Genomic DNA, 12,935 nt, shown 5'->3' on the forward strand with positions numbered 1-12,935 from the left:
TACAAATAAATTGTTCTAAGCACGCCAAAAAAAGGAGATTGGGTTTGTAGCATTGGTAATTGGCAGTATAAAACAGCTATTCTTTTAGCTGCATTAACATTATTGGCCAAGTAATGATAAGAAACCCAAGTAATGATATGACAACGTACTTATCGGAGTGAATACCAATTTGAAATGTGCCGCCACATCGAAAGCAAGCTCAACACGGTGGTTCGTTAGCCAACACTGCCGTCAGCTGGGAAAACCACCCTTCCCCTCCCCCTTGTAACAAACACTTACAAAAAAGCGACGCCAATAGCTGGAATCCTCCACTAATCCGGATCCAGTGCGCCGCCACATCCGCACGGGCAGTCGAGTGAACAATCAAGGTGCGCGATGATAAAGGTGCAGCCACCGCCGGATGTGGCCGGTGGCTACCACAATCTCCGGTGCGGCGAGCTCTTGTTCAGTGCACCCGCCTCCTACGAAGTTTGCTGCTTGCTGTGCGACCAGCGCTTGTCGTTGGACGGCTACCCGGACCACTTCCGGATGAGGCACTTCCAGGGGAGCTCCAGTCCGGTGTGTCCCAGCGTACTGGAAAGCGATCCCATTGCCCAGGACTCCAGCAAAGTGCCAGGAATTGAGGAGCTAGTCGAAGATCTTGTAAAGGGAACTGACCCGGACGTGGAGGAGAGGAGTTCCCCACGGCACCGTTACCAGCGAGCGGCGGCCATGAAGAACACCCTGGTGGAGACTCGGGAGGATTTGCTGGACATCGATCTCGGGTGGACGGGCGGCGAGCAGCCGGCGAATAATGAAACTCACGAGGAGGAGAAGGAGGAGGATGAGGAGGAATCGGCTGATGATGAGTGCGCCCAGCCAAGCAACGACACTAAGGACATGCTGTTCCAGTGCGATCAGTGCGACCGGGCGTACAACACCAAACGCAGCCTGCAGAGCCACCGCCGCCTAAAGCACATAGAAGCCACCGGTGGGGTTCAGGATAAATCCCCAAGTGAGCGCAAGAGCAAGAAGCGGAAAGGTCCGCCGAAAGTGTACAAATGCAATGAAGAAGCCTGCAACCAGACGTTTCGCACTGAACGCGATCTGCGCGGTCATCGCTGGAAGCACACAGGGATCTTCTGCGACATCTGCGGCAAACCCTTCACCCAGTCGGGCAACATGATGCGCCACCGCCAGCGGCACAGTGGCATCAAGCCGCACAAGTGTCCGGAATGCGACGCCACATTTTACACGCAGAAGGAGCTGTCCTCGCACAGTATCTGTCATACAGGTCGCATGCCCTGCATCTGCGAGGTGTGCGGTCGACCTTGCCGAGATCGTGGAGTTCTCACGGCTCACATGCGTCGTCATACGGGCGAGAGGCCGGCCAAATGCGATGTGTGCGGCAAGGCATTCTACAGCTTCCATGACCTCAATGTCCATGCCGTTTCGCACACCAATTTGCGGCCCTTCGTCTGCGACGTTTGCGGCTCCACGTTCCAAAGGAAGAAGGCGCTGCGGGTGCACAAGCTACTCCACTCCGAGCAGCGCAAGTACGCCTGCAAGCTGTGCGGCAAGACGTTCGCCCAATCCGGCGGCCTAAATGCCCACATGCGCAGCCATGATCCGGTGAGAGTAAAGGGAGCCGTGAAGCCTCTGCCTCAGTCGGTCACAATCGAGGTGATCAAGGGCACGAGTCCGCCCACCACCACCATCACCATGGCCATCGACCTCAATGTGGAGGATCAGCTGGTCACGCAAACCGAGACCGCTCCCTCCACTTGGCGCCTAGCCAACTAAGTAGCTAGCCATAATTAGGATAGATCTAGTTCATCAATAAGTTCCACATTACCCATATTAAATGAGAGAAACTTTAATTTTCAAGTAACATTGCGGCTCAATCACCCAGAGAAGGGAAAATCAATCATATGAGTTGAATAAACGATTGAACCTACTGTATATGACCAAACTTAGATGCGTACAACGGCTGGATTGGCGGTACAAAAGTGTCCTTTATTGGGGTTCCCTAAACGGAGAGGGGTCCAAGCTGCCAGCGATTTGAACCCAGATAAATCTGGGCTTTAATCCATGCCAGCGTGTGCGTTCTACCCGGGATTCTTAACTCTAAACATATAGTACGTACGCTATGGACTTAAATAATTATTGGGATAAAATAATACATACAGCCTTTGTGATTTTCTTTACCCAAACGATATTGGCGATCATAAACAGAGGCGTGTGCGTTAAAGGTTACAAAATATTTAGCGGCTGCTTCGTTGTCTGCAAAAAGGTACATACATATACTAAAACGAAACGATAAACTGAAGAATTTAAACCTAGTTAAATTCTAGAATAATTAGTAAACCTGGGCATTTCTGCCAAGTGGACGTACTCAGTTACAAACATAGTTAAAATCAATCAAATTGACGAGAATGTTTTGAAAACTAAAGATTAATTAAGCACTGAAATGTATTGATAAGGGCACACGGGGAAACCCAAGACCAATTAAGATTGCTAATTGTAGACCTATTTACGTGATCTGCAATGCATTTTGATTGCTAAAACCAACAGTATAGAACTAGGAATATAAAAAGAATAAGAGATAGTTCTAGGATACATAATATCGATTAGTAGTGGAATATCATTGAGATTGCTTAATGTGATGCCTGCTAGACGGTGACTATTGCCGGTCTCTTGTATACTATATATAAGTCTATATAAAATATATACGTGTCTCAGCTATTGGGTATTGCATATTGTACGTTGGCGTACAAGTTCACTAAAGTGGATCGATTAAATTCACACAAATCGCGGGGTCGCATTGCTATCTGTAGTTCTAAGTTGTATTGCCTTGGTGATAATAGGTCAAGCATTAACTAGTACTCCTCAGAGATGGAGTTATCCTCTATCTATTGACCGAATTCAGCACAGATAACGTAATGAATTCACTTCAAAAAGATGAACATTATAATTGCTACCATGTGTATGTATGTCCAATACCTGGTTTTCTTTCTACTTGCACGGTTTACCTTTAGGCCCCTAGATTCGATCCACTGTGGTGCAAACTTAACGCATTCGGAAGACATCAGTGCCACCGAGCTTAAAGTCCTTTTCCATTCCAAATTCAGACAATATTGATCTCGATCTTGATGAGCAGCCGGTCGTCGGCGCAGAATCCCAGCTGTATGATGTTCGATATGTTGGCGTACTCGAGGAAACCGAATCCCCGTGTGCTAATCGCCTCGCGTGGCTTGTGGAAGGCCAGGATCTCCGGCTTGGTCATGATGGTGTCGTGCTGCGACAGCGTCGCATCCGCCGGATGGACCATGCACAACTTGATGCGACCCTTGAAGGGCCAGTCCAAGTGGTAATCATTCTCCGACTGCATCAGATGCACATGCAAACTGAGCACATGCGGCTTCCTGGGCTGAATGTTTAGCCGCGCACAGAACTTGTAGCCATGCGGCGAGGTGTAACACTCGTGCGAGTACACTTGATTGTTGGCATTGGCCCGCAGGCGAGCTACCAGGGCGCCCAGCTGTTCGATGCGCCACACAATTGTGCCATTGCTGTAGCGCGGATCTACGGGCGCCTGCTGGCGAGCCAAGCGCAGCTGCTTTTGCAAATTCTCGAGTCGCGTCTCCTGCTCGCGTGTCCTCTGTTCCAGCACCACAATCCTCTGGTACATCGTTTGCACAATCTGCTCATCAACACCATTGGCATATTGGGGCGGCGGCGGCAGCTGCTGCTGTCCGTGACCGTTCTCCATGGCGGAGCCACTTGTGCTGGGCTTGTGCGGCTGCCAGGTGGCAATGGCTGTCTGCTGGAATGCCTGCAGCATTAGCTGCATGTGATGCGGCATGTCCGCTTTGAGGTGCTCCTCTAACTGATTTGTCTCCGGTCGGCCCACAAAATCGCACTTGATCTTGGCAAACGGGCACTTCTCCTCCTGCGGCTCCTGTTGTCGCCGGTAGGGACAACTGGGCAGATGGCGGTGCAGTTCGATGGGCGAGGCAACCACCGAACAGCCCAGCGAGGAGTTGGGGCAATCCCGCTTCAGTTGCTCGATCTCGCGGCGTGTGTAGTTGTCCGGAAAGATGTCGTGCTCGGCGGACAGACGCTTGTTGTCCATGGGGCAGCACTGATTGTTCTTCTGCATCCAGGTCGTGAGGCAGCTGCGACAAAATCGGTGCCCGCAGGAGGTCAACACCGGTTCATTTAGCCAATCGATGCAGATTGCGCACTCGTAACGCGAATCCAGCAGCTCCTCCTCCTGTTCCCCGGATGTGTCCGAACCGGGCGCATAGTGATGGTTCTGATTGAGAGCCAGACTCTTGGGCGGAGTGGGTGCTCCGCTGGCCTCGCCGCCCACTGCCACTGTGGGCGTGGCACTACTGCTGGCCGCAATTCGGGCAGTCGATGACGAAGTGGTCGTCATCTCATTGCTGTTGTGCTCCTTCTCCTCCGCCTGCTGCAAACTGTGGGCGTGCGAGTGCGTATGTGCATGCTGGTGCATCCTGGCTGGCTTCTGGTCGGCCTGGACGCGCTGCATCTTTGCTGCTCCTCTGGCCGCCGTCTGGCTATCGCTTTCAATCAACTAATTCAATTTTAATAATAATTTTCGGTTCATGACTCCGCGGAACAGCTGTATATCCTACAACGGTTGTGCAACACTGGCGGGGCGTGAATATACCAGAACACACATGTTCACACTGCGCCCGCGCCACACATACTAAAAACTAATGATAATGTTTTATCAAACATTGGCAATCATTATCTATAAATTTATATTTTACGTATAATAATAAATTAATGTAAAATGATCACTTTAAAAGTTTATTTGCTTATAAGCAGCTGATAGCGCGTGTGCAACACCGCCTGCCGAAATGCAGGCCAGTGTGAACACGTTCGATGCGTTTTGGCGGCGGTGGGCGAGCATATAAAACGGCAGTGTTTTTCGGATTGGCGAGCAATCAATCAGCTACGGACGCCGGGCGCTGAAAAAGTAGAGAACACAGACGCACAACTCAACACGATGTGGATCCCGAATGAACGCACTATCTGCGCACTGATGCCGCTGGTGATTTTTGCGACCTGGCAGCTGTGCCTTGTTCCCGGGACGAATGCCAAGCACTTGGCCGTCAGATTGCGCGACCCCCAAACCAAAATCGAATCGGAAACGGTGCCCCTATCTCCTGACCACAGCCACACAGACGAGAGTGGCGTTCGCGGTGCCGCACGCGATGCAGTGCATCGTCGGAAGCGGCGGCAACTCTCCGATTGGCTGATTGCGCCCAACACGCGGTGGTGCGGACGCGGCAACCTGGCCAATGGAACGTACAACGATCTGGGCGGCGCTTCCAAGGCGGACAAGTGCTGCCGGAAGCATGACCACTGCAAGATGTGGATCGATGGGATGTCCAATCGCTATGATCTCTTCAACTACCGCCCATACACTCTGTCCCACTGCAGCTGTGACTTGCGGTTCCGCACGTGCCTGAAGATGGCCGGCGACGAGGATGCGAACGCCATCGGAAAGCTATTCTTCAATGTCGTGCAGACGCAGTGCTTCGGCTTGAAGTCTGAGACCGTGTGCGTCCAGCGGGCAGGTTCTGGAAAGGATGTCGATCCCTGCGTCAAGGAGGAGGTGCGTCAAAAGGCCTTCCTGCGCGACAACAAGCGGTTTTAAGAGTCCTAGGTGGGTCAGCACATACAATACAGTTTCCATTCATGATTATGCTTACAAATTTAAGGGTTTTACCTCGTACTCAAGTCGCTCATAGCTTTATGCTTTGAATCATTAGTGACCTTATTTTCGCAGCATTATGAGCATTTTATTTTGAAACAGTTTAGATATCAGTACCAGAATCCCAATCATAGATGTCTTCCGTTCACCATAAACTAATGATATTATTTGATTTCTTTCAACATTTCAGTTAGCTCACGACGACGGGCAGGAATTTGAGTAACCAAAGTAGCCTGCCCGCAAAAGGAGCTAACCAAACAAGCCGCCACAAGGTGCTGCAATTGAGTTTGAAACTTAATGGGAAAGCGTGGCAAAACACCATCATTATCCGTACTTAGATGAATGAATTATGAGAGGAGGCGAGACAGCCAGAGACACCCGTCTGTATTAAGCTATAAACCAACATATCTATATGACTGTCAAGTGCTATTATAATGCGTAGTAGTCGATACGATGTACTAACACACCTAGTAGTAGTCACTCAATCTAGTTTAAGCCGACGAATCAAAAACAGGCTGCCAGAAAACGAAGTTTTTAACTAACTAGCCGTAGACCCCGTACGTAATTAGTTGTAGACGTAGTAACTTAATAAATGGAATTTCCAAAGAGTAAAGAAAACCATAAACCATAACCATACGAGTGGTGTGAATGTATTGTGCAAATACGAGCTCCGTAATCCGACAATCCAGCAATCCAGCCGTCCGCTGTGGAATGTCGTACTTTGCACTGAGCAATCGGTATCAGCATCCATCCACCCATAGTATACGCGTATGTCTGGACTGTGATCGCTGCATTGACGTAGCTATTGCCCATCCAGATGAGCAGGCGACCCCTGGATCGCTTGTCCCCCGCTCGATTGACTGCCGCTTGCCGTTCTAGGTCAGGTGCGTCAGGGGCAGTGGCGTCTGGGTGATCGAGAAGGATCCACGGATTAGTTCAAGTCCAAAGTGCATATTTATATGGTGATGTTTACCGGGCTACTCCGAAAAATGGGTTCTTATTCCCATTATACTCGTACGTTGATTTGATGATATATAAACATATACATATATAAAAGTGTTCCCAGGTCTTCTGCTTGTGTAGCTAAGCTGGCATAAGTACATCGCATTGGGAGGTCTAGTTCAAGAGAATCCAGCATTATAATCAGCATCCCATTCCCAGCGTGACGCAAAAAATATAAATAAATATTTGTGTTATATTGCTCACTATTGATTGATTGACAGTTCACAACAGAGGGGCCCGTCTGTTTTGGAGCTTGTAAATACTTCCTGCCATCGCAATCGTGCTTTCGTTTTTTCGCATACGTTATAATCTTTGGACAACAGTGCGTATACTCAATGCATTCGGATTTTTCTGCGCAGGCAGCTTATTTGTTGATTTCGCTTGTTGATAGTTACGTCAGGAAAACTGTTGCCGATTGCAAATGGAAAGTAATATGCTCACGCAAATGGGAAATTAAGAAAAATAGATAATTTTAGAATATTCAAATTCAATTTAGTCATGGGTGTTCCTGTGCGAAATCATTCGACATTGGATCGAAGTAGCTTCACTCCGTTGAGTTTTCAGAACATTCGAAACAACATTCGCTTTGTCAAAATTTTAGAAGAGTTAGAGCGATCTCTTAGAGGAAAATCCAAGGCTGTGTGAACTGAAAAATATAGCGCTGCCGGAAATGGACACAACAGTGCCGATGGGAATGGTGCCCAGCAATCTCAATCCGTTCCTCAATCCGCGACCCGTTCCGATACCCGTTACCAAGCCCAGGACGAAAGTGCAGCAGGATGAGTTGCACGATGGCGTCTTAGCCTTCAAGTAAGCATTGCCATCCTCAATAGCCGATGGATAATCCCTCTGAGCCCTCCTCCACCAGCAAGGAAAAGGTGCCTCCGCCGGCATCCTCCCGGCTCAGTCCGCTTCGGCTGGCAATGTGCCAGGTTCGGGACGCGCTGCGAGCTCAGCCCCATGCCAGTGACATAAGCCTCTTGATCTTCACGGCGGCGGCCAGCAGCGAGGAGCACGAGAAGGCGCTCATCCCGGTGCCACCGCAGTTCCAGGCGGTGCTGGGCTCCGGCTGCCAAGTGGAGCGACTGCGTCAAGCCGTCGCGGACAACTGGCCCTCCTGCCGCCTCATGCTGGACTGCTCCAGTGCCGACGACCAGAATGCCGACTTGCTGCCGGACGATGTGGATGCCCTGCATCTGCTGCACTGGATCCTGGTGGGCACGCCCTCGTCGCCCACTCTGCGCCGCTTGTCGGGCTTGCATTTGCGCCAACTCTGTCGCGTCCTGGGCCTGGCACACCCCACCGTGGAGCCCGGTCACCTGCTGAGCATCAGCTATGATGGCGTTGATCAGCGGATCGGGGATCCGGGTCCAAGGCCAAGCTACGGCTACCTGGGCCTGCCCTTTAAGTACCTATATCGTTTCTTGGCCACTGGACGGCTGGAGCATCCGCCAGGTGCGCCCATTCGCTTGTATGCCCAACTGGAAACAGCCTTGGTTGACTGCGAGGAGCTGAGTTCGCTGCCACAGGAGCAGTCAAGGGACCCAAGCCCACTGTGCTGGCGGAACTCCAAGCTGCAGGCGCCGCAAAGGGCTCTGGTTATATGCCAACTGCCCTCCGAGTTGGACGAATCCATTGCCCCCCTTTCCCCGGAGAAGCACTTCTTGGAATACTGTGTGCAGGAATCGCTCTCCCTGCGACCCTGCTACCTGCTGCTCTTCGACGATGCGGTGGCCTCCAGCGTAATGTTCACCTGGCCGGGCAAATGCGTCAAGCTGGACACGGGTCCTTCGATGGTCCAGAGGTCGCGTGTCAAGATCCTGAGAATGGTCCGGAATGTGGGCAGTCGACTGGGTGCTGCTAGGCGGGCTTTAGTGGGGCTTTAGCCGCCATATAGTTTCCATGCGGATAAGGGATTGTGTTTAAAATTCTGGTCAGGTGAAGGCCGTCGTTTGAAGTCCTGGACGTGCTCACTCCGGCGAACGGGAGCCACTTAATGTTTTGTGAATAAATATTTGGCTTCTATAGCATCACATAATGTATAAAGTGATTTTTTGTCATTTAAATGCAGATTTTAATGCTATAAAAAAAAAGTTACTAAAGCCCTCTGCTGTCACTGATGGATTTCAGCTGCCTTCAGCGCCTCTGGGCCAGATTGTGGACACGATTGAGAGGAGTGTAGTCCAACACGTATCTGTTGCGCCTCCGTTGGTACTGCGATTGCCTCAGGAATACACTGGCCAATCCCTTGGCGGCCACAAATGCCATTCCGCCCAGGACGATGCCCAGCAACTTGTTATCCCCGTAGATGCCGCCAAAGAGCTTCTGGCCCAGGACCACGGCGACGGTGGGCAGACTGAGGGCAATGCAGAAGCTGGTGGAGGCGCGTCCCAGTTGCTCCGTCTCAAAGGCACCGCCCATTGGGCCATCCGCTTCCGGATACTCGCGCTCCAGCTCATCGAAGTAATTATCGTCCAGCGGCGCGCCGGGCAGGGGCAGACCCAAAGCATCCAGATGCTCGGCGGGCACACCGCGACGGTTGTGGCGACGCAGCCAACGGATCACGCAGTCCTCCCAGCGCACCAGCCTGCCCAAAATCAGGAGCGTCGGCACCGAAGGCAGCAGTATCATCAGCAGAGAGGGATCCTCTTGCAGCAGCTTCATGCCCATGCTGTAGCCGGCCAGTTCGAGCAATGTGAGGGCTCCGTAGGTCACCGCGGAGAAGTAGACGGTGGCCGCCAAGATGCCCATCAGAACACTGGGACACATACGTTCGCAGCCCTTGTCCAGGCGCTCCAGGATGACATCGAAGCGGCACAGTTGCGGCATCACTATAATGTACTCCGTGCGGCATTGGGTGCAGGTCACCGGTACGTCCGGCAGCAGCATCTCCTTCTCATCGACCCAGCGACTCAAGCAGGACTCGTGCACCCACTTATTGGTGCCGCGACAGCGACACGGGTGCACCCAATCCCGGCGACGTTGATCCTCATCGCCGGTGAGACAAATCCAGCACATCCTGTCCTCCTCGGGATTTCCGGAAGGCGGCTCCGATCCGCTCCTCAAACGGCGCAGCCGATTGTGCAGCGGCGATTGCACGAAGTGACGCCTCATAATGGTAATGACAGTTGCGATGGCAATGATGACCTCAGAGGATCCACGGATCCAATCTCCAAGCGGAGCAAATCAAATTTTGTTCCAGTGCCTGAATGTAGCAACGTGGATTTTGTGCGTTTGGAAATGGTCCCTGTGTACCTTAAACTCCAAGGTTCCTAGGCTTCAACGGGTGACAGTAATCCAGTAACTTGGTTATCTTGGTTATCGAACAATTGTGACATTTGTGTGATTTGATTTGTGCAACACTATTTAGCACTTTGCTTTTTTATTTTAAGCCTAATTATGCATAATTTTTCGAATACCCTGTAAACTTATTCCCCTAATAGAGCGAAGTTCTGACCAACTGAACTCAATAGCGGTACCATATCATATAAATACCAGCATCACATTAAAGATATTCCGAATATATTTGATCATATGCACATAAATACTTAAGTGTTGAGAAATCGACTTTGAGTGTATTTCCTGCGCTCTACTTTTTTAGGCAGTTTACTTTCGGCGAATGTGGCACATGCCAAGGAAAACCTGTTGGCCCACTAAGTGAAAATAGGCGAAGGCCAAGGCAAGAGTGACCACAAACTGGATCTGCTGGATGTGGATGCAAATGTGGGCTTGCCTCCTTTGTATCCCAACAAACGAGTATGTAACATGCGTAAGTAAGCCGAGTTCGCACTTACCATCCCGATGATCCTCAGCTGGAAATGGACTTGTGGGTGCTGAACATCTCACTGAACACAAAACTAATATTCACAAGCATTTTCGACGATTCGCGACGGAAAATTGTCCGGAAAAACTTCGCGACGGACCGAAAATAAGCTGAACCTGTCGGCTCGAGAGCAGAAGAACATTTGGCCAGCCTCGAATATCTCCAGCTTGGCCAGAATTTGAGAACCAGACTGGGAAAGCCAGCCTTTCCATTCCACTTTTCCGCATTGGCCACCAGGTACACGCAGAAAAAGTGGCCTTAAGATGGGTCTACTTGAGATATAGGTACATATTTCAAAAACCGATCAGCATTGTGTACTGTTTCAAAGCACTTGAAAAATAGCTAATTTGAGGTCTTGATATTATAATAAATGTGCCAACAGCAGTATACATATTTTTGACGAGTGTACGGCCAACGGTAAAGCAGCACCAACTGCGCCACCACTTCGAATTGGGCCAGAAATCGGTGGCCAAGTGCAGCTGGAGTGGAGGTGGAGGCGAGGAGGAGGCAACTCCGCTCCTGACAGGTCAGGTGCTTCGCCTTGGGACACGAAAAGTGGGCGACGGCTGGGATGGGGAATGGGGATGGGGGATCGGATCGGATCGGAGATGGAAGGTGCGCCAATGCGATTCGGTGGTTAGCAGGCTTCTGTTCTGCCCGATTAGCGATCATTATCGATTTCACTTGTAATTCGGCATCTGCTAAACTTCAGTGCAGTGCTGCACTGCAACAAATGAGTGCAAGTGACTAAAAAGCACAGCCGTACTCACTGGGTTGGCACATTTCATGTTCTAGTTTATTGCTCACAACGAAACTACATTTGCAATCTGAAATCCTATAGGTCTTCGTATCAGGTTATGCAAAATCGATAGCACATACTCGTATGTATTTCTCAGTGCATCAATGGATAATGGTCTTCAATTTGTCCTGTTGAATCGCTCGCCGAGATTCATCCCCTTGATGAGCGTGTAGAGCGAAAACGAGAACTTGGCTATCTGAAAATATGGGAAACACATTGTTCACATAGAGGATCAGCCTTGTAGTTTTTTGAAAAGATATGAAACTTGGTATGTGGTTCGCATTTGGAAAATGAAAGGTGGTGTTAATCAGTTGGATTCATGACTCCCCATCAGTTACTCCTTCAGAGACACACTTACACTGAAGTAGGTGGCCAGATTGATGGGGAACAGCTTCATGGCGGTCAGAGTGATGGGCTGCTGGGCGCGATGGAGATAGTAGAGCTGCATCTTGCGGAACCGGGCGCTCTGGCCCAGCCACTGGCACTGGAAGATGGCCAGGGCCAGCTGCTCATTGTCCAGCATCAGCGAGGTGGCCTGGTAGCAGCATGGAGCCGTCTGCAGGGTCACCGCCATCAGGTAAATGATCGAGGCGATCTTGGTGTTCGTATTGGCGAAGATGAAGATGTTGATCATGGTGGTGCCCATGATGGCGGCGGTGATCAGGAACTGCACGAATATGGTCCTCGAGATGACGGGACTAATGCAGCCGAGCAGCTGCAGCATCGTCTGGTGATCCACAATGCAGCGCTGCAGCTCCGCGCAGTGCTCCTCCTGCCGCCGCTCATCCGGATAGATCTCCACCTGACCAGTGTCATCCCTGCCCAACTTCTCCACCCGCCTGGCCAGCAATTGCACCTGGGTCCTGACCACATACAGATAGATTACGGCGTACACGTCGTCGCTGGCTTGGTGCAGGCACGTCCAGTTCATGATGAGGAACTCGATCCAGGCCTGGATCCAGAACTGCATCTGGGAACGCTGCCAATCCAGGCCGGGCAAATAGAGGGCATAAGGCGGCTGACCCAGGAGAAAGGCGCACACAAACGTCGAGGAGGAGTAGATGGCATAGCAGATCTGGTAGAACCAGACCAGATAGTTGCAGAACCTCACCGCATCGAGGACTAACTGAAACTCCCCCTGCTCCTTGCACCTGGCGTCCAAAGCGGCCAGATGGTGCTCCGCTCTGCGCAGCAATGGCAAATTCCACGCCAGTGCCACAATCTTGGCCGGCAGAATGACCGCATCGATGGCCACCTGGGCGGAGGTCAGCACCTGGGTGATCTCCATGCCGCCCATGTACCGATAGCTGATCACAAAGAACGTGGGCACCAACAGCAGTTGCCACACGTACATGACCACCGAGAAGCAGCAGTAGATTCGCCTCCATGTGGAGCTCGTGGTGGGTCGACTGCCATCCGGAGCCTGCATGCCCAGGGCATAGAAGCAGTTGAAGAGGTTCCTGAATGCTCGCCGGGATTCGGGCGCCTTCTCCTCCGTTTTCAACCCAGTGCTCGCCGTCATGGCTGATGAACTTTTGAGCCCTGGGAATATCCGAATGGCCTCTTTTATAGGCTCCCCAATT

The 12,935-nt window shown here is 51.1% G+C and overlaps 7 protein-coding genes across 7 annotated transcripts in view; 3 read left to right on the forward strand and 4 right to left on the reverse strand.

Annotated features, from left to right (window-relative positions):
* Positions 1–10,736, reverse strand: part of LOC6550336 — a 43,205-nt gene extending 32,469 nt beyond the window's left edge. Inside the window, exon 1 of the mRNA XM_026982517.1 lies at positions 10,525–10,736. The gene's annotated coding sequence lies outside the window, so the exon portion shown is untranslated. The remainder of the gene's footprint in view (positions 1–10,524) is intronic.
* On the forward strand, positions 224–1,859 carry LOC6550318 (zinc finger protein 678). Its single transcript, XM_001977870.3, has one exon. It carries the CDS (start codon positions 376–378, stop codon positions 1,780–1,782), a length of 1,407 nt encoding a protein of 468 aa, XP_001977906.1. The 5' UTR covers positions 224–375; the 3' UTR covers positions 1,783–1,859.
* Positions 1,975–4,678, reverse strand: LOC6550517 (TNF receptor-associated factor 6). Its single transcript, XM_001977871.3, has one exon. It carries the CDS (start codon positions 4,532–4,534, stop codon positions 3,107–3,109), a length of 1,428 nt encoding a protein of 475 aa, XP_001977907.1. The 5' UTR covers positions 4,535–4,678; the 3' UTR covers positions 1,975–3,106.
* LOC6550518 (acidic phospholipase A2 PA4) lies at positions 4,865–6,353 on the forward strand. The gene is made up of 2 exons (XM_001977872.3): positions 4,865–5,680; positions 5,919–6,353. The coding sequence occupies exon 1, from the start codon at positions 5,018–5,020 to the stop codon at positions 5,669–5,671; it is 654 nt and encodes a 217-aa protein (XP_001977908.1). The 5' UTR covers positions 4,865–5,017; the 3' UTR covers positions 5,672–5,680; positions 5,919–6,353.
* Positions 7,279–8,748, forward strand: LOC6550519. Its single transcript, XM_001977873.3, has 2 exons — positions 7,279–7,540; positions 7,599–8,748. The coding sequence occupies exons 1-2, from the start codon at positions 7,401–7,403 to the stop codon at positions 8,614–8,616; spliced, it is 1,158 nt and encodes a 385-aa protein (XP_001977909.1). The 5' UTR covers positions 7,279–7,400; the 3' UTR covers positions 8,617–8,748.
* LOC6550520 (E3 ubiquitin-protein ligase MARCH5) lies at positions 8,807–9,974 on the reverse strand. Its single transcript, XM_001977874.2, has one exon. The coding sequence runs from the start codon at positions 9,842–9,844 to the stop codon at positions 8,867–8,869; it is 978 nt and encodes a 325-aa protein (XP_001977910.1). The 5' UTR covers positions 9,845–9,974; the 3' UTR covers positions 8,807–8,866.
* A 599-nt stretch (positions 10,737–11,335) lies between the features above and the next one.
* On the reverse strand, positions 11,336–12,874 carry LOC6550521 (odorant receptor 7a). The gene is made up of 2 exons (XM_001977875.2): positions 11,711–12,874; positions 11,336–11,548 (listed from the first exon to the last, which is right to left on the reverse strand). The coding sequence occupies exons 1-2, from the start codon at positions 12,872–12,874 to the stop codon at positions 11,471–11,473; spliced, it is 1,242 nt and encodes a 413-aa protein (XP_001977911.1). The 3' UTR covers positions 11,336–11,470.
* Positions 12,875–12,935: the final 61 nt, after the last annotated feature.

This window comes from Drosophila erecta, unplaced genomic scaffold (genome assembly GCF_003286155.1).
Source record: "Drosophila erecta strain 14021-0224.00,06,07 unplaced genomic scaffold, DereRS2 tig00000126-arrow-pilon, whole genome shotgun sequence".
In the NCBI taxonomy this organism is placed as follows: domain Eukaryota; kingdom Metazoa; phylum Arthropoda; class Insecta; order Diptera; family Drosophilidae; genus Drosophila; species Drosophila erecta.

What these genes read in the sequence shown, in the direction of transcription:
- LOC6550519 (XM_001977873.3), top strand. Translation starts at nt 7,401, where the DNA reads ATGGACACAACAGTGCCGATGGGAATGGTGCCCAGCAATCTCAATCCG. An exon ending in GATGGCGTCTTAGCCTTCAA is followed by an intron (nt 7,541 to 7,598) that starts GTAAGCATTGCC and finishes CTCCTCCACCAG; the next exon opens with CAAGGAAAAGGTGCCTCCGC.
- LOC6550520 (XM_001977874.2), bottom strand. Translation starts at nt 9,844, where the DNA reads ATGAGGCGTCACTTCGTGCAATCGCCGCTGCACAATCGGCTGCGCCGT.
- LOC6550518 (XM_001977872.3), top strand. Translation starts at nt 5,018, where the DNA reads ATGTGGATCCCGAATGAACGCACTATCTGCGCACTGATGCCGCTGGTG.
- LOC6550517 (XM_001977871.3), bottom strand. Translation starts at nt 4,534, where the DNA reads ATGCAGCGCGTCCAGGCCGACCAGAAGCCAGCCAGGATGCACCAGCAT.
- LOC6550318 (XM_001977870.3), top strand. Translation starts at nt 376, where the DNA reads ATGATAAAGGTGCAGCCACCGCCGGATGTGGCCGGTGGCTACCACAAT.
- LOC6550521 (XM_001977875.2), bottom strand. Translation starts at nt 12,874, where the DNA reads ATGACGGCGAGCACTGGGTTGAAAACGGAGGAGAAGGCGCCCGAATCC. An exon ending in ATCTGGCCACCTACTTCAGT is followed by an intron (nt 11,549 to 11,710) that starts GTAAGTGTGTCT and finishes CCATATTTTCAG; the next exon opens with ATAGCCAAGTTCTCGTTTTC.